Source organism: Aspergillus multicolor (assembly GCF_047715735.1).
Source record: "Aspergillus multicolor strain CBS 133.54 unplaced genomic scaffold BDW74scaffold_13, whole genome shotgun sequence".
Lineage (NCBI taxonomy): Eukaryota > Fungi > Ascomycota > Eurotiomycetes > Eurotiales > Aspergillaceae > Aspergillus > Aspergillus multicolor.
Genome location: NW_027395964.1, coordinates 694,505 through 718,361, shown reverse-complemented (window position 1 = coordinate 718,361; position 23,857 = coordinate 694,505). Strand labels below are relative to the sequence as shown.

General features: G+C 49.0%; 8 protein-coding genes across 8 annotated transcripts; 1 reads left to right on the top strand and 7 right to left on the bottom strand.

Annotated features, from left to right (window-relative positions):
* The first annotated feature begins 3,164 nt into the window (after positions 1-3,164).
* On the top strand, positions 3,165-4,894 carry BDW74DRAFT_153962 (glycoside hydrolase family 16 protein). The gene is made up of 3 exons (XM_073724600.1): positions 3,165-3,726; positions 3,787-4,235; positions 4,329-4,894. Exons 1-3 carry the CDS (start codon positions 3,438-3,440, stop codon positions 4,425-4,427), a joined length of 837 nt encoding a protein of 278 aa, XP_073583734.1. The 5' UTR covers positions 3,165-3,437; the 3' UTR covers positions 4,428-4,894.
* Positions 4,895-5,126: 232 nt separating this feature from the next.
* On the bottom strand, positions 5,127-6,836 carry BDW74DRAFT_153959 (kinase-like domain-containing protein). The gene has a single exon (XM_073724599.1). The coding sequence runs from the start codon at positions 6,829-6,831 to the stop codon at positions 5,482-5,484; it is 1,350 nt and encodes a 449-aa protein (XP_073583733.1). The 5' UTR covers positions 6,832-6,836; the 3' UTR covers positions 5,127-5,481.
* A 270-nt stretch (positions 6,837-7,106) lies between these two features.
* Positions 7,107-9,269, bottom strand: BDW74DRAFT_24880 (TauD/TfdA dioxygenase family protein). The gene is made up of 11 exons (XM_073732318.1): positions 8,725-9,269; positions 8,616-8,644; positions 8,536-8,544; positions 8,416-8,475; positions 8,306-8,348; positions 8,179-8,240; positions 8,027-8,117; positions 7,801-7,959; positions 7,623-7,722; positions 7,474-7,553; positions 7,107-7,419 (listed from the first exon to the last, which is right to left on the bottom strand). The coding sequence occupies exons 1-11, from the start codon at positions 9,086-9,088 to the stop codon at positions 7,307-7,309; spliced, it is 1,110 nt and encodes a 369-aa protein (XP_073583732.1). The 5' UTR covers positions 9,089-9,269; the 3' UTR covers positions 7,107-7,306.
* A 248-nt stretch (positions 9,270-9,517) lies between these two features.
* BDW74DRAFT_168138 (ankyrin repeat domain-containing protein) lies at positions 9,518-12,693 on the bottom strand (the record flags this gene model as incomplete). The annotated part of the gene is made up of 4 exons (XM_073726781.1): positions 9,518-9,797; positions 10,038-10,953; positions 11,524-12,031; positions 12,481-12,693. 4 exons carry the CDS (start codon positions 12,691-12,693, stop codon positions 9,518-9,520), a joined length of 1,917 nt encoding a protein of 638 aa, XP_073583731.1.
* A 2,867-nt stretch (positions 12,694-15,560) lies between these two features.
* On the bottom strand, positions 15,561-17,294 carry BDW74DRAFT_153932 (uncharacterized protein). The gene has a single exon (XM_073724598.1). It carries the CDS (start codon positions 16,912-16,914, stop codon positions 15,925-15,927), a length of 990 nt encoding a protein of 329 aa, XP_073583730.1. The 5' UTR covers positions 16,915-17,294; the 3' UTR covers positions 15,561-15,924.
* A 2,147-nt stretch (positions 17,295-19,441) lies between these two features.
* BDW74DRAFT_153929 (uncharacterized protein) lies at positions 19,442-21,375 on the bottom strand. The gene is made up of 5 exons (XM_073724597.1): positions 21,252-21,375; positions 20,460-21,192; positions 20,292-20,390; positions 19,943-20,213; positions 19,442-19,862 (listed from the first exon to the last, which is right to left on the bottom strand). Exons 2-4 carry the CDS (start codon positions 20,680-20,682, stop codon positions 20,020-20,022), a joined length of 516 nt encoding a protein of 171 aa, XP_073583729.1. The 5' UTR covers positions 20,683-21,192; positions 21,252-21,375; the 3' UTR covers positions 19,442-19,862; positions 19,943-20,019.
* Positions 20,945-21,780, bottom strand: BDW74DRAFT_178567 (uncharacterized protein; the record flags this gene model as incomplete). Its single annotated transcript, XM_073729236.1, has 2 exons — positions 20,945-21,192; positions 21,252-21,780. The coding sequence occupies 2 exons, from the start codon at positions 21,778-21,780 to the stop codon at positions 20,945-20,947; spliced, it is 777 nt and encodes a 258-aa protein (XP_073583728.1).
* A 572-nt stretch (positions 21,781-22,352) lies between these two features.
* lea1 (U2 snRNP complex subunit LEA1) lies at positions 22,353-23,759 on the bottom strand. Its single transcript, XM_073724596.1, has 4 exons — positions 23,450-23,759; positions 23,318-23,358; positions 22,972-23,232; positions 22,353-22,898 (listed from the first exon to the last, which is right to left on the bottom strand). The coding sequence occupies exons 1-4, from the start codon at positions 23,526-23,528 to the stop codon at positions 22,530-22,532; spliced, it is 750 nt and encodes a 249-aa protein (XP_073583727.1). The 5' UTR covers positions 23,529-23,759; the 3' UTR covers positions 22,353-22,529.
* Between the last annotated feature and the right edge of the window lie 98 nt (positions 23,760-23,857).

Here is a 23,857-nt window from a genome sequence, read left to right as displayed (position 1 = left end):
TGTAACCCTAAGCCATAAAATCAGTCGTGTTGTTTGTTTTCCGTGGCTGGTCTGTCGCTGCCAAGCAAGAATATACCTAGACTATATCAAGTTAGTGGCAACGATGGTGAAGGATTAGAACAAGTTAATAACATGGAGGCATGGCAAGAAATAATGGTGAGATTTTCTTCGACGAGAGTTCGGCAGCGGGTGGTGAGTGGTGACACTTCTGCAGCTCGACCATGACTGTGGTTGCAGGTGACCAGGCCTTGAATTTTCGGTCGCGCATCATGATAATGATTAGTAAGAGGCTTGGGGCTCATATGACCCATAATCTGGGTGAGTATAGCTCACCTGAGCGTTTTTTGGGCTCAGGTGAGTATTACCCCCTGCACGTGATGCCAAGCCAGGAGCCATAATGTCAGCTGAGGTGGAGAATTCTTAGTAATTCAAGGCGTCCAACTACCGAATTCGTGAGCCAGACGAATTTGAATATAGCCATTCTCCCGAAGGGTGAATGGAGGATTCGGCTATACAAACTCCTTGCAGAACTTCCACATTTGCATATAAAAACCCTTAAGAATTCCTAGAATTAGAAGAATTTAGCACGCTCTTTATTTTTTATATAATACCTAGTATTTAATTAGTATTTCTAGATAGTATAGTTTAAAGGCATTATAGTTATAAGCCTAGAGTTTAATCTAATAGCTAGCTTATATTAAATTCTTATTTTTTTAAACCTTGTAAAGTTATTCCCATCCCTAATATACATGCCCTTTTATTATATAAAGGCCTTCCGGAACGGAGTAACTCCTGTAAACTAGAAGTTAAATATTAATTAAATTATAATATTATATATAATATAAGATACTATTATAAGCTTTACCAGCACTGCCTTAAGCATAATAATTATTCTTAAGTTTAGGAATAACTAGCAGGCCTGGTATAGTTATATTTTTTATTTTATAAAAGTTACAGGTATATATAATTACTTAAATCCTAAAATTAAAGTTAATAAATAGCTTAAAGTCCCTAAATATCTAGATTTTCTAGCAGAAAATATAATAAAAAAGCCTTTAAGATATATAATAGGTGCTAAAATTATGCTAAGTTTATTAATTTTAAAATCTAGGATATAAATAAAGTAATTTAAAGGTTAATTACTTTTTTAATTTAATAACTTATTAAAAATAAGCTTACTATAAAGGGTTTTAGTAAGTTAAAATAGTAATTTAAGCTAATAACTATTAAATATAAATTAAAAATATTTAATAAGTATATCACGGTGTTAATAGCCCTAATTAAGCAAGAAAAGATCTTATAATAGCTTTAAAATTATAAGAATACTTATTAAAAAATATTATATTTTAAGCAACCTAAATCTAGCAACCATATTACTAATATCTTTTTTTAAAAGTAATTAATAAATACTCTTTAAGCTATGCTAAGTAAAATATAAATTAACTAAATTAGGAAAATATAGATATAGTAAATTACCTAAAACTTATTTTTAAATATTATTAATATCTCTTTATAACTAATAGCTTTGTTAAGTCCTTTGCGGGCTATATAGCCTTTACTATACTTAGTAAAAAGTTTAATAAAATATTTAAATTAAAGCCATCTGCAGAGAAAGTTACCTGCCTGTGTAACTGCAAGCGCGAAGTAAAATACTACTTTTATTTCATGCATTCTTGCAGGCCTAACTGGTATAGATTTAATAATTTTGCAGAGAAAAAGGTTAGTAAAACACTTAAAAAATAAATAAATATAAAAAAAACTCCAAGAGATTAAGGCAAATAATAATAAGGTAATAAAAAAAATAAAGGAATATAAAGCCTTAAAGGCCTTTACTAATTATTTAAGTAATTATTAAAAAAGAAAAATATTATATATAATTTATAATATATTATGTTAGCGTATTTATTTTTAATACTTATAATACATAATCTTTAGCACTTTTTAAAACCTTTATATTTAACACAGGCGCCTTTATTTATATTTATAATAATATTAAGTATTTTACCATACTTAATTATTAACACGGAGGCAATATCCGCGCAGGTAATTTTAACTATATTATTTAAGGCTTTAAATTTATAATGCTTTATTTAAAAACTTTAAAAGGCAAATTAATAATATTTACTTTAGGGAATATTATATATATCCCTAGATTTTAAATAAATATCCTGTTAGCAAGGCACCTTAAGAAATTAGGATATTACTAGGATTTTAACACCCTAATTATAAAAAATAAAAAAAACGTATTTTACCTTAGAGATTATTTATCTGGCCTTTAAATAATTAACTCCGGGAAGTATGCAAAACCTTAAAAAAAGGTATACTTATTAAGTTACCTAAAAGGTAAAACCTTTACTTAAAAACTAAAAATTACAGGGAATCTTAATATTTTTTACTAATACCTGGGTTATACTAGTCTAGGAAAGGACTATGGTTATATTAGTAATATAATATTATTAAATTATTAATTTAAAATATTATATTGCTAGTCTAAAATATTAAATAAATAATTTAATAAAAACCATGTATTTAAGGGACTGTTTTTATAGTGTTAAATAGTTTTAGTTACTATTTATTATTTTTAGAAACTAAGCTACCCTACCTTTTAGTTTTTATTTAGTCTTTTATATAAAGCTCTTTAACCTTAAGACTTGTACCTTCTACTCTTGCGCACAGAATATCCTTAAATCCCACTGGTTTAAGACAGATTGGCAGGCTTTATCTGACAGTTACTTTAAGTACTTATAGTAAGATATTAAGTAATTAAAAACTGGTTATAAAGCACTTATAGTCTTATATACTTTTAGAAATAAAAGTGAAATTATGTTTTAAAAATTAGTTTTATAAAAAAGAAGTTCGCGTGTCATGTTATTGCTAATTAATGACCTTGGCAGTCATGTAAAGGGGATGTGTCATGCGGCCATGTTTTCAAGGTGGCGTGACCTGTGTACACACCATGACTCGTCTTCCAAGGCACCAACAGCCTGACGAACCGCAGCATCCAGTCACCGGAGAGCACCGGCGCAGGGGCTGCTGGCGCTAACTCTTAGGGCTGGGCTTTTTGGGGGCTGTTTGTGCTAGCGCCTTGGACCCTTCAGGCTGAACCTAAGCGCTTAATTCATTGCTGCGAATGGTCTCATTGCGAGAACTGAAATTAGATCATCCTTGTGGCTATGGTTCCAGGTCGTCCAAATACGAAAGACTATTTTCAAACCTGAAACATGGTGTAGAATAGGCGACAACAATACTTAAACTCGACAATCCGACCCACCTGCTAGGGTTTTGAGCTAATTTAGTGCACGAACACAACCAGGACCAGACCCTTGGTCACGCTGACTCGCGGGATTTAATCAACCCCATCAGAAAGACATAAATAGGTGCCCCAGCTCCGTTAGCCCTCAGCTCCCGGATTAGATCCTCCCACGCAAGCCACTATCATGCTCTCCCTCCTGAAGGCCTCTGTCCTTCTGGCCCTCGCGGCTACCCCGGCCCACAGCCAGTATGTCTACAACTACTACATGTTCCACGACTTCCGCAACCTCGATGCCCCCACAACCGAGCCCGCGAGGATCAACACCGACGCAGAGAACTCAGCCGCCACCGTGCAGGAGGGCTATCTGACCGATGCCGCCTTTACGAACGACTGGGGCATCCAGACCTGGGGATCCCACGTCGGCCCCAACGCCCCCTACCGGAAGCAATACAGCAACGGCAACGTGTATCTCCGTATTACCCCTTATCCCTACCTACTCACCCTACCTAGCTTCGTAACTAATAGCCCCCTAGAGCGCGATACCTCATCCGGCCTAACGCACCTAATCCTCCGCGCAACCCGCAGCTCGAACTTCGTGTCCAGCGGCGAAATCGACACAAAACTAACCAACATCCTGCACGCGAGCATAAACGTGCGGTTCCGGGTGCGCGGGGACGCAGGCGCCTGCGCCGGCGTATTCACCTACTTCAACGGCGAAAACGAGTCGGACATTGAAGTGTTGACGCAGGACCCCAAGACTACAATCCGGTACACGAACCAGCCGGGTCTCGACGAGAACGACAATGAGATCCCCGGTGCGAGTGTTGCGGCGACGATGCTGAATGGCGCGCAATGGGACGAGTGGCATACGCATCGGCTGGACTGGACGCCCGACCTCAGTTCTTGGTATCTGGATGGGGAGTTGGCTCACACGAAGACGTATGGGATTCCGCGGGAGCCGAGTACGATTATTTTGAATATGGTATGTTTGCCGACTCCGTTTTACGCTGGGCTGTTTGCGCCGACCTAGGGAGTTGCCTTTGAGAGTTTCTTGCTAATATTCCTGTGTACCTAGTGGGGTAACGGTGGCCCCCTCTGGACCGGCGACATGGCCGTTGGCGCGGCGGCGTACCTTGAAATCGAGTATATTGAGATCTACTACAACCTTGCTTAAAGCATTAGTTCCAGGCTCTATGGGAATGAGTCAGGATAGTGGAGGAGGAGAGTCGAGAAGAACCGTGGTACCATACCGTGCCGTAATGCCATCTCTACCATATATCATAATCTTTACCCGTCTATATATGGAATCATTTGATGCAGATATATATCACCGGAAAAACCAAGCCTAGGCTTGATATCTGTCTAGAATACCTAAGAAGAAAATTTAATCTGGAACCATGATGTAGGTAGAGCAGGCCTCAAAAGGACGCAGCGACAATATACCTAGGTAGGTAGACTATACCTCTAAAAGTCTTTATGAAATCCCGCGAGAACCCTTAGCTGGAGTGCTCTTCCCTTTGCTCACCCCATAGGGCAGTCAATTGACACCGGATATTGGGCGAGCCTGATACCGAGTCGCCTCCTCAATCAGGACCGCAGGCGCGGCACTACAAACTACAAGCAGTCGCTTTTACAGTGTCACCACTTACCAGACATTCATCGTCGATATTTCACCATTTTTCCCCTGCCTCTATGTTCTTTGAACTTTGGATCCTCTGCCAGCGTTTCCACTAACTTGATATAGTTTGGAATATCTCCTGCTCTTGCTTGGCAGTGGCATTGGTAAAGACATAATAGTAATGAATAGTATAACTAGTTTTATAGCTTAGGGTCACATGCAATTTCTTTTATAATTATAACACCCTTATTGTTACTAAAGACTACTTTGTACCATATAGGTAAGGCCAATCCCACTAGCAGAGGTATATCCTGTCCCGGCACGGCAAGATCGCTCGGTCCGATGCCGTCATTTTCAATTTCAATTTACCCGTGAACTGGTTCCATGGATGACCGAGCGGAAGGCTGCGAGCCGCAACTTTATAGCCCTAGCTCCGAGCGAATATGATGGTTGAAACGGTGCTACAAGATATTGCTGCATCCCACTTGAAGCCCCTACCTATGTAGGGTAGAAAGAAGCGCAGAAACCATTCCACCCTGCATAAATGAACAGTCTATTCCAAATATGAACAGACAGTATGACACGTCCCACCCACTCAAAACACTCAAGCTCACTGCGTCCATATCCCCCCATCCGCAAGCATCTTAATAGCATCCGGTATCCTCATCCTCATCCTGTTCCCCAGCATAAGCTCCCTCCCAACATGACTAACCACAGTCTCAACCTCAGAGTAATCCACAAACGCCGTGATGGCCAGAAAAAGCTTGCCCAGCGCCCACGCATCATTCAGCCTCTTCGTCTCGAACCAGATTTTCTTATCCTCGCCAATGTTACCCCTCAGCTCGGGCGCCGTCCAACCCGGTATGAACCCGCCGGTGCCGCTCATATGAATCAATACTGGACTTCCATCGCCGTCGAGAAGAACATTCGACGGGTGGATGTTCATGTGTGCCTTTCGTGCGGTGTGGATGTGGTTTAGGGCCGTTGCGAGCTGCCTAGACCACTGCGCCCAGGGGTATTTGGTTAGTGGGTCTTCCTGCTGGTTGAGGGTTCGCAGTGAGGGGCCGGGATAGAACTCCAGCAGGATTCCGGTGATAATGTCTAGTGTGCTGGTACCAAGTGGTTCTGCAATGCTCGATGTCAGATATGGGTTCTGCGATACGGCGACGCCAGCGGCTTGCACGATGTTCGGGACGGCGCGGAAGAGCTCGAGGTTGCGGAGTTCGTTGCGGACGGTTTCTGTGTCGGTTGTTTCGTAGAACGGGCGGTTGATGGTCTTGAGGATGTATGATTTGTTGCTGATGACATGACGGACTTGGAAGACGTGGTCATTGATTTTCGTGCGGTCAACTAGGTCTTCGTCCCTGATGGGTTCGAAAGAAGGAAACTCGTCAATAGATGGATAGATCACCCTGCCCGGGTCTTCGCGCGTCGTATACCGCAGCGACGCAGCATCCAGTGCAAACGGACTACTAGAATCAAGGCCATCAATTGCGCGCAGCCTCAGCACCGCACCGCGGTGATGCCGATTCCTCTTCCCCTCGGTCTTTGCCAGGCTTTCGAGAATGACTTCCGTAACGGTATCATCCAGGAACGGAACCGAGCGGAAGTCGATCGACTGCACGAACCTCTCCAGGTCCCGCCGCCGCTGGTAGATGGGAACTTTCTGGTGGTACACATAGCCGCGGAAGGTGACTTTCACCCACCACCTTGAGGTGCGTGGGCAGGGTGTGGAGTTGTTGTGGTTGTAGTAGATGAATGTTGAGGAGCGGCTGGTGGGCTCTGCGTCTGGCTTGTCGGCGACGAGGTAGTCTTGGTCTTCGTCGTAGGAGATGAATTCTAGCGGTTTGTAGATGGGTTTGCTGAGCTGGGACATTTTGCTGAAGTCGTGATGGTGGGAGGTGATGGTGAGTGGTAAGGAAGAGTTTATTATCTGGGCAGGAGAAAGTATCAGCTGCATGTGACCTCTGTCGGAAGAAAAGTCCGGAGCCTGGAGGTGCCTAATTTACCTAGGTGGTCTCATCCGGGATTGTACGTCATTCACCTGGGCAGATTGGTATAGGTTTGTATGTTACACGGCATTCACTGTCCCACGGGCTGACTCTTTGAGGCTCAAAATAACTCCGCCATTCGGGTGAGCCTCCCGCGCGCAAATTACCGGCTAATATCCACGACTATACTGGTAGTCAGAAGCCACGTTGGAGACCGCAAGGGCAATACTAAGTAGACAGAAGGGATTGCGTCTTTGCAGCATTCAAAGCTTAAAAAGACAAAAAGTTCTCTCACCAGAGGATGGCTTTTATTGCTAACCATAGATGTATATTCACCCCATTTAAGTCAAAATACCAGACTTCATTAATACATATTCACTCTGATCGCTGTTCATACCATAGAAAGCAGCCAGAAACATCCATTGGCAGTTCAAAGCCCACTATCTACGCAGGAGTATTCACCTCTGCATTATCATTCCCGTTTGTCCCGTTCTCCTGCTCCCTCTTCAGCCTTTCCCTCCGCTCATTGCGGCTCTCGCTGGCTGGGTCGAAGTACGCTATCGCCCATTAGCAATCAACAAGCCTCTATCAAATGTTTCTGAGTGACTTACGCTTCTCACCAAAGACAGTCGTCCGGATTCCCCTCCTGATTCCCTCATACGTCCCAGGAATGACGCGGTGGAGGGTGCACCTATAGCGATCAGCATCGTTCTTAGGTTTCACTGAACGGGTACCTCAGAGATATGTGGGAAGAACGCACCGATTATCCCACATAACCACACTCCCAACCGCCCACTTCCAACGGACATAGTGGTCGTCCGCAGAATGGATGTGGTACGCCAGGAAGTCGAGGACTTTGTCTGTCGCCACCAAAACATTAGCACCAACTACCCTACCTTACCCTACACCGGGAACAAACGCAAAGAGGACGGACGCACCAGATTCAACCTTCTTCAGCTCCGCGAACCCCGTCACAAACCCCGGGTTCACATTCAGTGCTTTTAGTCCTGTCACTGGGTGTGTTCGCACGGCGGGGTGGTGCGTGTCGATGGGCGGGCGGTTTGGGCCTGTGCCCCAGAGGTCGAGGATTGTGTCGTCTATAGCAGACCATGTCCGTTAGCCAGCTTGGGTTTGATAGAGGTGGCCTGAGGGGGCGATGCGTACATTGTAGCCTCGACGTATGCACCGCGTGCAACCCATCCAGGAACTTCTTGTATGCGTTGCTTAGGGCGTCGTAGAGGCCGTATTGCGAGACCTGGACACGTCAACTCCGCTTTATAAATTACCCTTTGTTCTAAGGCTAGGAAGGAACATACCCAAGCCGTATCGCCTCCGACCTCGGGATGCTCTTCCATCCGAAGGAGGGAGTAGGAGGGTGCTGGTGAAGAGTCATCAGCTCAAACCATCGTCATATCCGATGCTCTAGGATGGGGCACGACATACGGTTAATCTCGAAGGAGGTATCGGCATGGAAGTCACCGCTTGGCTATAGCTCGTCAGAAAAATGACTCTATGTCGGGAATAGGTAAAACCAGGGCTAGACATGGACGTACCCAGGGCGTATACTTCAAGATCTCACGATGATCTTCGCGGCTCCCGTGGATGTTAACGAACTATCAAACTGTCAGTTTCTGCTTCAAGGGCTATGAACAGAGTCAAAAGACTTGACTTACCTTCTGGTCCTAAACCGCACTCCCTCAGCATCTCTCCAACAGGCAAATCAGCTGCAATGTCCGCAGGGACTAAATAATACCTTCTGCGCCGGGTGTCTGTCCAAGATCCCTGCATGCAGAACATATCAGTCTTCGGCTCCTTTGTGCAACTCTTCAACTCAATCCCAGAAACTACCTAAGGAAACATACCAAAATGTTCAAAAACCCTAACCTGCCCCTGCGTATCAAGATCCTGCTCGCGAAAGAACACGACGCCCCGTTGCGTGACAAGGGCCGCAAGTTCATCCAATTGCTTCACGTCAAGCTGGCTAATCTGAATCCCTTCGAGGACAGTCCCAATACTCTCGGTGAGATCAATGCGTTTCGCACCCGTAGAGAATAAAGCCTTTTTCTCGGGGTCTGCGAAAGATGCGCGGTCGGGGGGTGGGATTATTTCCTCTCGGACGGGTTCCGGAGGGACATGAGAGGTGATCTTGGGGTTGAAATTGGGGTGTAGTGTAACTGGGAAGCCGGAGTCCGGGGAGATGTGCTGGCGGGATTGGAGGTGGGCCATTTCTTGGTAGCAACTGGGGGATCTAGGATGGATATATTTAGATATTGTTGTTGTTGATGAGGGGTGCAGGCCAGAAATAAGAATAAGAGATCCTCAATTGGGGTTCAGGCGGGAGGGGTGTTTTATCAATCAGTAAAAGAGTGATATAGGCTTGATATGGTGCAATTGGGGAAGCTGGATGGCGTCAATATCTTCGGAATTGCATTGTTGGAGACGAGATCGGCCGTCGGCGATGAGACGGCATTCGGCGTTAAGCACCTAGGGCTATTGTGTAGGTTGTGTAAAGATAATTCTATTTGTGTGCCCAGCTTTATGGGCTATCTTTGGTGTTGCAAACTATATATACGATGCAGTAGAATATACTATGATGCTATTAGAAAAAGCCAACCATATCCCAGGAACAAACTATGTATCATCAAATGACCGTACCTAAGCCAACCGCGAAACATGATATCCCGGGCCAACCGCAGTGAAGTTCTCCAAGGGATTGCGGGTGGCAGGAACATGGTCGCGCCCCCGTAGTGAGTTACGGTCATCATAGTACCCAAAGTCCCGCGTTACAGCCCTCCGGTGACGACGCATATACGCCTCTGGAAGTTCATCGTAATAGACAGCAGTGGAGGGCCTCGGCCTAGCAGCGCGGGGCCTCGCGGGTGGAGGAGGTGAGCCCGAGTCACTCTGGTAAGCGTTGTGGCCAGGCCAGTACGTTCTGTCCCTTTCTCGAGTTCGTTCTCTCATGGGCTCTGTCCAGCTGATTGGTTCCTCGCGTAGGAATCTTTCCTCTTCCCTCCTGTCTCGTTCTCGGTCTCTTATGGGCTCTGTCCAGCTGGCCGGTCTGCCAGGCCGTTCTCGGTATCGTTCTTCCTCGATGTCTCTCCTGATATTCTTCAGTTGCTCCAGTTCCTGTCTAAGTTCGGCCTCTCTCCTTTCCCTTCTCTCTTGTTCCAACTTCGCTCTGTCCGCCTCCTCCATCTCGAGCAGTTTATACCGCAGTGTCGTGAAGTCGCTGGTCCTGGCGTCGTCGAGTATCGCATTCCACTCCGTGACATGGTCGTCATCTCTACTAGCATTCATGATCAAATGACGTTTTTTGTGTACTCGCATGGCACGGGCGAACAGTTCTTCGAGTCTGTGGGTTTCCTCAATCGTAGTCGCCGCGCGGTCAGCGACATCGAGCATCTGGCGGAGTCGGGAGCTGTGCTCGTACGCAGTAATGACGTTCAATTTGGGGACGGTATAAGATAACCCCTTAGGTGCTGTCAATGTTCGGGGGATACCGAAAGTGAGGAAATGGCATGCTTTGACGGAGAGGTCAAGTCGGACGTTGAACTCGGCCTCGCAGTGGACAAGCAAGAGCAGTCGGACAATCTCCGGGAGTCCGCTTCGACTCCCGGGTTCTTCGTACAGTCTCCAGCAAGCGTGCATTTGGTCTCGGATCGCCCCGTGGATGATCCGGACGCCTTTGAATGTGGACTTCTTGCTCTTCGAGCCCTCCATGCTGATGTTGACGTTGGATGGTCCGCCGTTGCCGGATGCGCCAACGGTGAATGTCTTGCCGGACGTGATTTCCTGCTCTGAAACCTCCATCCGGTCTGCCTGGGGCATGATCGCGCGGATGTTGGGAGCGTCTCCACCACTGGCCCCTAAATTGACGTCCACTCGTGCATACCGTATGCGGTGGTCCATGGAGTACGGCCTCATAAAGTTGAGCTTGATCTGTATCTCGTGCATGTCTTTGCCCTCATGGAAAATTGGCCGGATGGACTCCATCTTTGCGTCAAAGCTAATATCGTGGTTATCGTAGCTGGCAAGGATGAAGCCGTCGCCGTTGTCACGCTGCACCCCGGCCCAGAGGTTGTGGTGAGCTTGAACAGAGATCTCCTGCTCAAGATCATCGTTAACTCCATTGGTTGTCCCTTCCATAGTCATTTCGTCCCTAAGGGTTAGTTCGTTTCCTGTCGTTATCCTTCCTATCATATTTTCGTGAGATGTTTCCTTCGTTTCATCGTTAGAAATTGTGTCGTTAGTCGTTTCGGTCGTCTCGTTATTTGGTGTTTCTGTTGAGTCTTCCATCTTGTTGTCCTTGTCTTCTTCATCTGTGCTGTCTTTTGAGTCATGTAGTCTCTCTTCAAATCTCTCCTTCCTCCTTCCTCTTGCCCTGTCTTCCATGTCATCCTCCGACCAGTCGCTTTCGCTGTCCTTCCCGTCGGCCTTGCTCTTGCCGTTTACCTTTTCTCTCTTATCCTCTCTTTTGTCGTCTATCCTCTCATCTTGCGACCACTTGCTGGCATTATCCTCCTCGTCTCGGCCTTTGCCCTTATCTTCTGTTGTGTGCTGGGCCAATTCATGTTCACCATCAGCCGGCCGGACATAATGCACAGAAGGAGGCTTTGTGCTGTCCTCCGCTGTGTGCTGGGGGATTAATTCATGTTCACCGTCAGCCGGTCGCACATAGTGTACAGACGGCGGCTTCGAACTCCCCTTGCTCGACGTCCCATCCCGCAGGCGAAGCAATTCCGCCACCCCGTCCGCTCCTTCCTCCTTGGCCACCTGCATCGGCGTCAAGCCATCTTCATCCGTGATGGTGGTGTCCGCACCGTTTTCCAGCAGCGGGTCAACAGCATCGACCCATCCGTACTGGGCAGCTAGATGGAGTACTGTATGACCGCGTCCATCCCGCAAATTCACGTCTGCGTCATACCGCAGTAGGACTTCCATGGCCTCTAGACTCTCACTAACAACACATAAATGCAGCGCCGAGTGCCCGAGGTCATCGGCATCATCAACGCTTGCACCATTCTGGATCAGCAACTCGACTAGATCAGCGGACCCGGCAACAACCGCTTTATGGAGTGCCGTCTTCCCCGATTTATCTCTTAACCCGACCTCCGCCCCCTTCTGTATGAGGAACTCCACGACCCCCGTCCAGTCCTCCTCCGCTCGCTCAGCAATAAGGTGCAAGGCCGTCACTCCATCCTCATTCACACTGTTGACGTCCACCTTCGCATCAACAAGCAGACAAACAGCGAGCGCAAGGTCCAGTCCAGACCCCTTTCTCTCTCCACTGATGACATGCAACGGAGTATTCCCCTGGTTATCTTGTGCTCGTTTCAACTTCGGACCATGACGAAGCAAGAGCGCGATCATGTCTCTTGTTCCGCTGGCGCAGGCGCGGTGGAGGGGCGTCCGCCCGCTGTCGTCGGTGCAGTCCAGACTCGCGCCATTGGCGATCAGAGTCTCCGCGGCGACAAGCAGTTTCTCCTTTGCTTCTTTTGCGGGCGGTGTTGAGGCTGCGAATTTGTGTAACAGGTTGTTCTTGAGAATTAGTTCGGGTGATGGTTTCTGGCCAACAAATCAGGTTTAACCCCTCTATTTCAGAAGCGCAAACTCACTATAACAGCCGAATTCCTAGGCGCAAGGGAGCTATTCGGAGTCGCGCTGCTCTCAGACTCAGGCTGATCATGCGGTTCGACGAGGATGATTGGCGGGGTCGCGGCCTCTGCTGCAGCATCTTCAATCTCCAAGTCCCCGGGTTCAGGCTCAATCCTATCGGCATCAACGGGTATCGGCTCGCTTTTGCTTTTTTGCAAGATCGGCTTCGGCATGTTGTACTTGAAATTGACAGAGACCGTGCCGTTCAACTGTCTGTTCCAGAAATTGGACATTTGTGGCACTGACACGGGGACACGGGGACACGGACGTGCCCGCGGACGTCATGAGATCGACCAACGGGTCGAAATGGAGGAGGCTGGGCGTTGCACTGCGGCTGCGCTATCCAGATTGGGGGCTACAACGTGTCGGTGTGAATAAGCCTCTATAATGATTGGATTCTAGTTGAAAATATAGTAAGTATGGATAGAATGGTTTCGATCCACTTTCGCGTGGTGTAGTTTGAGATAATATAAAAATGGAGTAGGCGAACACCCGGGACTGAGAGTTGTAGGAGTAGCGAGGTTTATACTTGAAGTCACGCCACGACAGCGCGTGGCCTGAGGCATATGGGCGCCTAATAATCGCCCAAGCAGCGAACAATATCAGTTTACTTATGCGCTCTAATGTGATGAGGTTCCAGGATTCCTGTCGCTGCCGGGAGCCGCATACAAAATGTCGGGAAAACAAGGAACGGCATTGTCGATGACTCGATGGGATCCTTTGCTAAGCGCTGGTACCTGATCATACGATTATGATGGCAGTGTACATCATGATATTGGTTTAGATCCCTAGGATCTCCGGAGGCACGAGATCTCCCGGTCATCAAGTCAAATGGGGTTGTTCGGCATTCAATCGTGCTGATTAGAATCCGATGAACTGTGGGGGAACTAAATGGTAGAATAACACTTGAATTACCTTATACTGGAGATGGCGATCTCGCCAGCAATATTCTCTTCCATTATAGAAACGATTTCAATTCCTCGAGATCGTGCTACAGCCAAATCCAGGTCGATTGGCAGTATTTAGCACTTGAGTCCAGCAGCTTCCTCCAAATTTCCTCGAAATCACTATACCCCGCAACCAACAAGGTACCATACCTATCTATCGGCATTATGGTCGCGAATATCTTTTCTTTACCCAAAATATGCCGAAAGTGTATAGTAGGTGCCCGCTGACCTCATCCGTAGACGAGAACTGCCTAGTCATCCCGGCCGTTAAGCTCAACGGCCAACCTGTCATACTAGCTGGCCTGTGCGGCAACGGTCCGTCCCGTGGATACCAGGACAGGAAACATCCATGAGTCTCGACCATATTCCTCACTCCAGGCCGGTGTACATGGGTAGTTGGATTTAGGAATATCGGCATTAGTGTGGTACCGGTAAAGCCTCACTAGGGGCGGGCTTAACATGTTTAGCAAACAATTCTGGACTATATCGTGAGGAGACTTACCCCGTGGAGCAACGGCCTGGTCCGGGCATACCTACTGAGTCAGGGAGTCTATGCTCTCTGTCTGTGTACGGAGTATCCTTGGTTCATGTGGCCCAAGCTTCGCACAATGCGCATTGTCGATTTTATGATTATGTTGATCTACTCCGTATTTGCCCCTCATATATGTTGGTATATAAGGACAGGGTTCATAGCCAATTGGTTTTTAAGGCCCAGCGGTATAATGCGCTGACAGGTTATGAGCCCGGAATAGTCTCCAGTATCCCTAAGCCCATTTGCATGCAAATAGATGCATAATAGGTTAGAGCCTCCGATCGATACTCCCCTGTCCAAAACCATAAAACCCCCGTATCTAGATCCAAAAGAAAAGGACTAGTGTAAACCCCAAAGAAGAGGGTAATCCACCTTAACCCAAGGGTAAAAACAGTACTATATAAGCCGATCTTCTAGGGGGTGTGTTGGTATATAAGGACAGGCTTCATAGCCAATTGGCTTTTATGGCCCAGCGGTATAATGCGCTGACAATATATAGATTGGAAGTATGGGATAGCTACTGTATGTAGCGTAGCGTAGCCCTGGAGCCTCAATCTTTGATTCTGGAATAGAACTAGTGTAGCCTCTTTCCTTCCAGTAGTCGACCTACGAGATTGCAGGGTTCACGACCATAGGATATGCCGCCCTGATCCTGGAGATTCATCTCCGGTTTCCTTTTCCGGTTCCTTCTCCCTTCAAGATAAAGAGAAAGAAGTAGCACAGAGCCGGAAAAAACACTCTTACTCTTAGACCAACCTAGATACCGTCTCAATACAAAGAATGAAAGATATCTACAGAGAAGAGGGTGTAGGTATACAACAAAGTCCAGCAACCCCGCGTCCCCTCTCCCGTGGGTTTTCACCCGTGTAACCACGGGCCGCTATGTACTTACACGAAGCCAGAAGGAGAAGAACCTACTTAGCTATAGGAGCGCGTACAAAGAACCCCCGCCGTCATGGATCGACCTACTCCGCACTCCTGGGGCTTTGGTGCTACCACGCCGACCCTGGAGCACTCGAACACGTATGCTGCCTCTTTCGGCGATGTACAGATTCACGGATTCATCCCACCAACCCAGCCGAACCATAGGATTACAGAGTAGCAGACAAAAGAACGATAGACGTTCGAAATCCCTCTCACAGCATCAATACTATTACTACTACGCATCAACAAAATCACCTGACACACATCTAATCCAAAACACGACCGAACACCCCCGAGATCCAACACACTTGACTGGTCAGATACCCCAGTCACTTAATCCCTGTAGTCCCCGTCTCAAGAATAAGAATAAGAAAATAAAATACCGCCAGGCAGCGGCCGGGATCCACAGTCTGCTTCCCCACTCTCGGCCCCGCCCACGCCAAAGAATGGAGGCCGGGGTCCTCGGGGACCATAACCGGGCTTTAAGGTGCAGGGCGAATGAGACTTGCAGGCAGCCGCAGGGGGGGATCCACGGGGCTGACGGGCTACGCGATACGCTGCGAGCCTGGGTGATGTATCGATTTCATTTCATATGCTTTGCTGGACTTGACTTGAATAACGTTAGGTAGAGATGAAGAAAGTAAGGGAGAGCGGAGAAATGAATGTTGATAGGTGTAAATTAGATGTGATATGATATGCTGATTCTTATCATGCTGTGCTGAGTGTGGCTAGATACCCTGCCAACTAGTAAAAGATACGACCGGTAAATGCGACGACGACCGTAATAAGATGAGATGAAAATGCCGAAACTCCGCCAACGCCACGCTCAGTCAGGAACCTAACCTAAGACAGGACACGCTCGTATGAGAAGAAACGAAAGACCCGCTATGACTGGCAACGATTGAACCAATGACCCAAACCTCAAACCCAATGAGATGATGATAATGATAGATGTGTGAGCGACCGTAGTCCTCAATGCAATTTTGTTGAAAATGAAATGGTCATCGCCGAAGCCGACCGACTCGGAAGGCCGACAGGTCAATCGATTCCATCGAGGCCTGGTCATCGTCGACCTCGATCGGCCCCTCGCTCGAGGCCGGTCGCTTCAACGACACCGTTGTTTCCGTTGTTTCCGTGATTGTGATGGTAGCCGTAGCAATATGTTTAGGCGGAAGCACTTGTTCCGCTTTTTCCTCCTGATCGGGGAGGTTCTTTTTCTCTTCTTGTAGACGCTGGACCTCCTCCGTAGCAAGCTTCAGCAGAACCGTAAACCGCTGCTTGACGCTCTCAAGTTCCGTTGCACAACCACCCGATCTGAGAAAATGATACGCCGCCGTCTCGCAGAAGCTATGGGCAAGCTCCAGATTCTTATCCGCAATGTCAAACGGGGACTGTCTCGCGGCGAGCTGTGGCGGTGGCGGGCCTCCGTTCCGAGTCGCCCTTATACTAGCCAGTAGATCTCCCTCAGGTATATCCGAGTCGACGGCAGGGAGCAAAGCACGGGCAGAACTCTGGGGCTGCGGTGACCTCCTCCCACTCCCAAGGCTCAGCGGTATCTGCGCGATCTTTCCCTTCCTTAGGTTATTCCGTGCGGTTCCAATATTCCGCACCATCTCTTCCAAAGTCTTCTGTGTGTATCCATCGTAGCGTATGATCAGGCTGTGTCGCGTACTGACGATCACCGGCTCGTTCGTATTGCGAGAGCCCGACGAGCCATCGTCGCTTCCCCGTCGCCGTTTCACCCCCTTACTGTGGCTGCGGCTTCGACTGCGGCTTCGGCTACCGGTAAGCGAGTCCGTCTGGATCGAGCAGACAGAGCTATTCCTGCGGCGGCGGGGCTTCGAGGAGGTCGAGTGCTTCTCATATGCGTCGACGAACTCGGCGTGTTTGGCGGAGGTGTGAGAGGTTAGGTCGGCGAGGCGTGCGATCCAGGCGGGGAGGTTGTCGGCGAGATAGGCGAAGGCGCCCAGGGCGTCCATCTGCGTGGGCATACTCTTTTCGGCGGTATTTGTGTGGGTGGTCTCAGTGTATAGGGTGGTGAGAATCGTTTCGTCGTGGGGGGGCTCGTGGTATCATCAGCTCGAGGCGTCTGCGGTGGAGGGAAAGGAGTGGTGAGCTGGTGTTTGGTGACAGGCGGCACCCTAGGCCAGTTCCATGGGTCAGGAGGCGGGAGTCGATCGGGAATCGAGACGAAACGGCGATGAATAAGGAAAGATCGTTGAGTTGAAGTTAAGTTGAAGTAGAGTAGAGAAGAGAAGGGAAATGAAGCGAAAAAAAGAAACGACAGAAGCCGGGAGAAATGAAGCAAGGACAGGATTCAAACAAGCCCAAGCCAGAGATTTGGAATTGAACCCGGCTCAGTGAGTGAGGGATGCCGCAGCCAGCAGCCTGGAAAGTGGAAAGATGAAGACTGAAGACCCCGTCAGCCCCGTGGGTCCCAATACCGTATCTTACCGTGCTAACCGTATTCAGCCCGCTGTCATTGTTGTTCTCCACCTCCGGTTGGACGGGAGGGCCCGGGCTCCCCCTGCTAGTCGTACCGGGATGTTATCGTACAGGTAACTAGGTTCCTTCCTATTCGGGCCATTACATCAAGAAAAACCTGAGCGCTCAGGCAGAAACGGGGGGCCGGGCCTTTTTGCTTGCTTGCTTTTGCTGCAGGAGATTATTAGCAGCCCATCTCAGTATCAGAGTGCAATATCTGTGCTACTGCTACTGGTGCTGCTACGACGTCAATTCATCAATGTAATGTCGCAACAATACTATTCACCATCAATCCATTTCCTGCCAGTATCCCTGCCCAAACGGCGGTGAGCTGGCTGCATGCATTAATGTTTGTTCTAGTCTAGGGGTCTGGGAGTAGGACGTCTCAGCGTGGGAGACAGACCCAGGATCATCCTCGGCTCGTGGAGTGCATCAATAGCGGAATGCGGTGGCAGGCAGGACAGCAAAGGCGGGGAAGGCGATCAATCCTCTCCCTCTTCTCTTCGCTTCGCTTGCGAATCCTTCCTTTTGGCCAAGCGTCGTCCTCGTCAACGTCAACCTGCTCTGCAACGAGTGCATCGCTCCTACCTAGTATGTGTATTACACCGTGGTAGTGCGCATCGTGCAACATGCACCGTGCGATGCGCAACCCAAATCATCAGCGACGGGGAATCAGAGGCCACCGACGGGGTAAGGAAGGTAAGGTTGTATCCAATATCCGTCCTTTCATTGCATCACAGTCATACTCATGGCAAGCGCATCGATTCTAGCACCAAGCTAGAGTCTACCATAGAGTCTAGAGAGCGAGGCGGACACCAACACTAATTCTGCCACGAGGCAATATCAGACGAGCCGAAGATCAAATAGGCAAATGCAGAGATAACCTTGCAATAAATTGCCCTTGGCCTTCTAGAAGCCTGCTCATCATCGGAATGAAATCACCGTCAATCTATTCGAATCGGCATCGCTGCTAGTGTGCTCGCATGCCCTACCACGCGACAAGCTAACCGTTTCCAGGAGTTTTCTATATTAAATCCCGAATCCTCGGGCTGCGGGCACCACGAGTCAGAGCACAGCACCGCAATGACAGGACATGACATGATACCAATAATCGTCGGAACTCTCCGCGCAAGACAGGCGAGTGCGGTACCATTCCAGCCTCGTCTTCCCCAAAGGGGTCATGACACGTAACGGTCGCCAAGCATTAGCATCCCATCCGCGCGAGTCAGGGCTGTTATTGGAGAAGAGGGCTCGGTAGCGATGGGTCATGGCCTTCCGCAGTAGAAGCATGGCATGGCCTATGCCAATCTAGGTCTCCAGCTTATGGCTCTGAGTTTGTTGAATCAATCCACTATCCACGCGGGCTGCGGGAGGCACCGATGACAGAAGTCAAAATCAATATCTACTGCTCGATGAGGCAGTAGTCTATTTTATCCACTATCCACTGCTCTCTAAAATATCATTGGAGCATTGATTGCGTGCCTCGGCCCTCGCAATGTGCCGCCGCCACGCGGGAGGCCTGAGCTACCGTACGGAGTAGAGTAGTAGTACTAAGTTCGTCCTCCGTACGCCGTGCGGGCCCGGCAGATCATACTCGTGGCGGCGCAATTTTCTTGTTTCGGCTCTGTCGATGAAACCGTATCCCACTGATTGACAGGAGCTTTTCTCCAATCTCCGGCTCGGCGGGAGGGTTGTGACGTTGATCGAGTATCCCGTTGGTTTCATTTTCAGGTCTATGGTTGAGAGAGAATATGCCGGAGCATACGATTGCAACGGCCTTATCTCTGTCTGTCCCAGTTTCTCCATGCACGACTGTCATCAGACGGCTGCGGTGCTTCCGGGAGCCTGCTCTCGACTGCTTTTCTTATCAATTCTCCTGTGGTACTAGGGACGTGTCGTTGTAACGGCTTGGTTGCTGTCCGTGTCTAACAGGACATTGCGCCTGCATATCCCCGACAGAGCCCGGGGTCACTGCATTGCACTACAAGGCATATAACCACTTAGGGTGTCGTAAAGAATAGTTCCATTGTCCTTCAGGCATTCGCCCGTTCTTCTGCTAAAATATAAGGTAACTTTACAGCTGCGTATGCCTCTACTCTCGTAGCATCTTGCCAACCTCAAGATTTGCCGATGACTACTTCACAGAACCAGCCATAATCTCACCGATGACTGTCGCCTAACTCCTAGGGGGAGATGGGTTGACCTGCAGCACCGGCCTCATCATCCTCGTCGCTATCCCGTCTTTTCGGCGGCATCTTGTTTGTCTTGTCAAGTGGTAGAAACCCAAGGGGCTTGTTCTTGTCATCGTCTTCCGGACTCGGGTCCTCTTCCTCTGTTGAACCTGAAGATCTTAGTTTACGTGACGATGAGCTCTCTCCACCTCTGTTGCCCCTGCCTCTCGTCTTCGGACGTCCTCTTCCTCTTCCTCTCCGTCGGCGAGGGGGCGGAGGCTCCACTATTCAAGGGGTAACTCGTCAGCCATGATCATGCTATGAGGCTCCGCATTAAGAAATTCTTGTGGAGTGTCTCCCTTACTTGATAACTTTGATGACTCGCTTCGTTGCCGATGTGCGGGGGCTTCTCTGGGAGCATCCGTCCCTTGGCCTTTGGGGTCAGAAGAAAGACCTTGCTGGTCCAGAGTCAGCCCACGAAACGAAAACGGAGATAGCCAGATGATAAACAACCTGCTCATTCCCGAGAGCATCCAGCTTTCTCTTTCCGGTATCAGCATTAGGCGTACCGCTGCCGGAAGCTGCACTCGATGGTGTAGATCTGAGGGACTGATTCTGCAGGGTTTCTGTCACTTCTATAAACATGCCAAATTAGCCTAATCGTCAGAACATGCTCGGCCACAGCCGGTGGCAGAATCTAAGTTTGTTCCTACCAGAAAGAAGATTCGGGATGGACATGTCGCTTGGGGGAGGACTCGATGGACCGGGACTCGCTACAACTGGATTCGTAGTAGCGGGAGTCGTTGTTGGCTCTGGAGAAACCGAGTAAGCCATCTGCACGTCTTGCGCTTCGCTCTCGTAGTTGGAATTATAAAACTCACCAGTTAGGCCCTTGCTGGATAGTCCTCTACTGCTGAGCCCGGTCCCGGAGCTGGGGCTTGCGTCGCTCATCGATGCCAATGCCCCTTTGCCCTTCTTGCGTGTATCATTGCCGGAGTTGTCGGCCTCGACCCTGTCCATCTTTTCTGTGGGTTTCTTCTTATTGTCTCGTGGTGGATCGCCGCCGCCGTTGCTTCCATCCGCACCAGGTGCTACGCTGGTCATCGTGAGCCTGACCCGGTCAGACTAGCTGTCGGTTGAAGTAATAAAAGGCGTTTGCAAAAGGATGATCAATAATCAAAGATTTCAATAATGGATATATTGTCTGGCGATAGTGGACGATATCGTAGTGGAATGATGATTGGAGTGGTTGCCGCAACTTGCAAGAGCGTACGATTAAGTAGAGCTGGCGGTCCGCGGTACCTACATAAACGCCAGAGTAGGAAAGAGCAACTGGATCCAACATCGTTCCTAACCCCGTATCTGATCAAGGCCATAACTCCGTCTCCTTCCACTCACCCTTCTCGCCATCCACAAGCGCCCAGTTCGTCCTCCGCACATCGTCTGGGTTCGAATAATCCAACCTCTCTATCTCCTCGGGAAGAATAAGCAGAATGCGGAAGTTCGCCCTCGCAACCTCATCCTTCAAGTCTTCAACCTTCTGATTTAACTTGAGGCGCGGGTCAGACGGCTCTTCAGAGCGCGGCGTACCAGGCGGCGGACCCTTGAACGACCCTAGAGCAAAATCAGCATCCACAGTCCAAAAATGCCGAGCAGACAGGAACAAAACAAACCTCTCATAACAGGACTATGATTCGCAAAATACGTCGAAACCTGCCTCTCCCAATCCCACTCCTTAGCATCCCCCTCCGCATCGCTCTTAAACCTCAGGTTCTTCAGCACCCGTTCCCTCGCCACCTTCTCATCCTCCTTATCCCCCGAATCCCCAATCGCAAGCGCCCGCCCACGAACCCTCCACTGCGCCGAGACCTCCTCAAACCAAAACACGCCTTCCACAGCCTCATCCGACTCCGTCAGCTGACCCATCTTCTTCATTCTGGCGTCAGTGGTCACGGAGAACAGATCGCTCTCGTACACATCCGGGTTTAGGCCGATACCCTGGTTTTTGAGTGCGTCGATGCCAGAGTGATGGAGTGTTGACGCGGGCTTGGGGAAGAAGTCGCGAAATTCGACGGTGCGGGCGCGCGGGACGGGTTTGTTGCTGGCTGTGTGTGCGATTGAGGCGAGGGAAAGGGAGGAAGACTTGCTTTTTTCGAGACTGGAGAGGAAGAGGGCGCGCCAGGGGGCTGCTGCTGGTGCCATTGTGGAATGTGGAAGTTTTGCTGGTGTTGGGTGCGGGGTGGAGGGGTTACGATGATAATTGCCTGATGTGTCGGTGCTGGAGATTTAACTGGAGGCTATATATCAGCTAGCTTCTTATATGGTCTCATTGGAGTTGTTACAGACCTTTCTTTGCTTATTTCATTGGCTTTCTGACGGATTGCCCGGGAGCTTCGTTGAAAGTGCCGTAAGAGTCGCTGATGATTTGGAGATGACGTCGAGCTTATCTTATCTGAGATCTACCTATCAGCACAATTCAAACGCGCCATCAATTTACACCGCGCCGTAAGTATGTCGTCCAGTATATTGAAAAAGGATAAGGGGATATAGATACCTCTCGCTGCAATAGGATAGCCTGGGGTAATAGCACTAGACATCGGCATATCGAGTGTTGTCTGGTTCTCCGTCCGGAATACCTCGCGAATATATATATTTCAGCATCACGAGGACATTCTTATTTATAAATGTCCATTAACATTGTCTGAAGGTTGGTTAGGTTATAAGTTAATAGTCCTAGTTCTGAGATCAATGCTCATAAATGGAACAGAGACTAACAAGCCGGAACCGCAACCATGAATGCAGATTTAAAAGTTCTACCTTAGATATGCCAGATAACTCAACGCCATAAAGAAGCAAGATAATACAACATACGAAACCCAGCGTGGGCAAAAGCTCACACCACAACTAGAAGAAAGGGTATCAAGTCTACCCACGACCCCTTCCAAAATACCTCACATCTGCATCTGATCGTCCGCCCCATCAAGCGCACCCCCCGGTATCCGCCCCTCATTAAGCTCCCTCTCCAACCGCGTGATCTCCTGCAGACTCTTCGCTTCCCGAATCATCTTCTCAATCCGCTTCCTCTCGGCATCCGTCAACTTCACACGCAAACCCTTCTCGGAGGGCGCTTGGTCCGCCGCACCTCCAGAGGGAACGTCAAAAGTACGCGATTTCACGCCGAGGATCTTGCTTGCAAGTGCGGAGGGCTTCTTTGCTGTGCCGAAAAGCTCTGATGCCTTTTCGCGCTCGGCGTCTTTTACTTTCTGGTAGTCGAGGAAGCGGATACTGGGGATGCGCCAGATTATCCAGAGGCGGTAGTACTGTCATTCAACATTCGTCAGTCCGGCTCAAGAACTCCGCGAGGCACGAGTAGGGATTGTAGTGGCCGCTCACCTCCTTCCTTGTAACCGGGTTCTCCAACAACGTCAAATGCGTCAATTTCGTCAGATTCCGCAGCGGATCCAGATCCGCCAGCTCAGCAATATTGTTCGCCGTCAGAACAAGCGTCGACAGGCTCGGGACGGAGTTCGCAATGTTCGACTGGATCTGCCTGATTCGGTTCCTAGCGAGGAGAAGCGTCCGCAGGCGCGGGAAAAACGGGAAATTGCCGAGCGATGAGATGTCGTTGTCTGTAAAGTCGATCGCATCTTGGTCCTATCACAGCACCCATGTTAACACCGAACACCGGACGCTCGAGACTGGGGGCGGAGATAGAAAACGACGACGGGAACCGGCATACCTTCGCAATACCCAAGTTCTCAATGGCGGGAATCTTGTGCCCTAAACGACTCCAACGACAAAAGTCGATATCAATCCAGCTCATGCAAAAGTGTAGTATCTGTCCTTTTCAGGCACTGTGTGTGGAACGCACCTCGAAGATCTAGCTCGCGATCCTTGAGCGGGTTGATGTAGGAGAGGGAGTTCTGGATCAGCTCGACTGTAAGGCGCATGGTGGCGGTTTATGCTGATATCATGTACGGGTTATTTGAACGGGAGAAAGGCGATAGAATCTAGTCAAATGAAACAGATATGTGGCGCAATTGTGGTTTCGTTTGGATTCGCAGGAGCGGACTTCGCGTCGATTTCTGGAGAGCTAGGAAGATTCTGCCGGGCGGAGATGCGGAGTCATCCTGGGCTGCACGTGACAGTATACCCTAAGTAGCCTTTTTGGTGTCAACGACCAGTAAATTGATGCTATAGTAGATGACTAGGGCTCCGCGAAGACAAAAGTAGAGACTACGTGGCGAGTACATGCTATTCAAGCGCTGTTGCTGCGCCG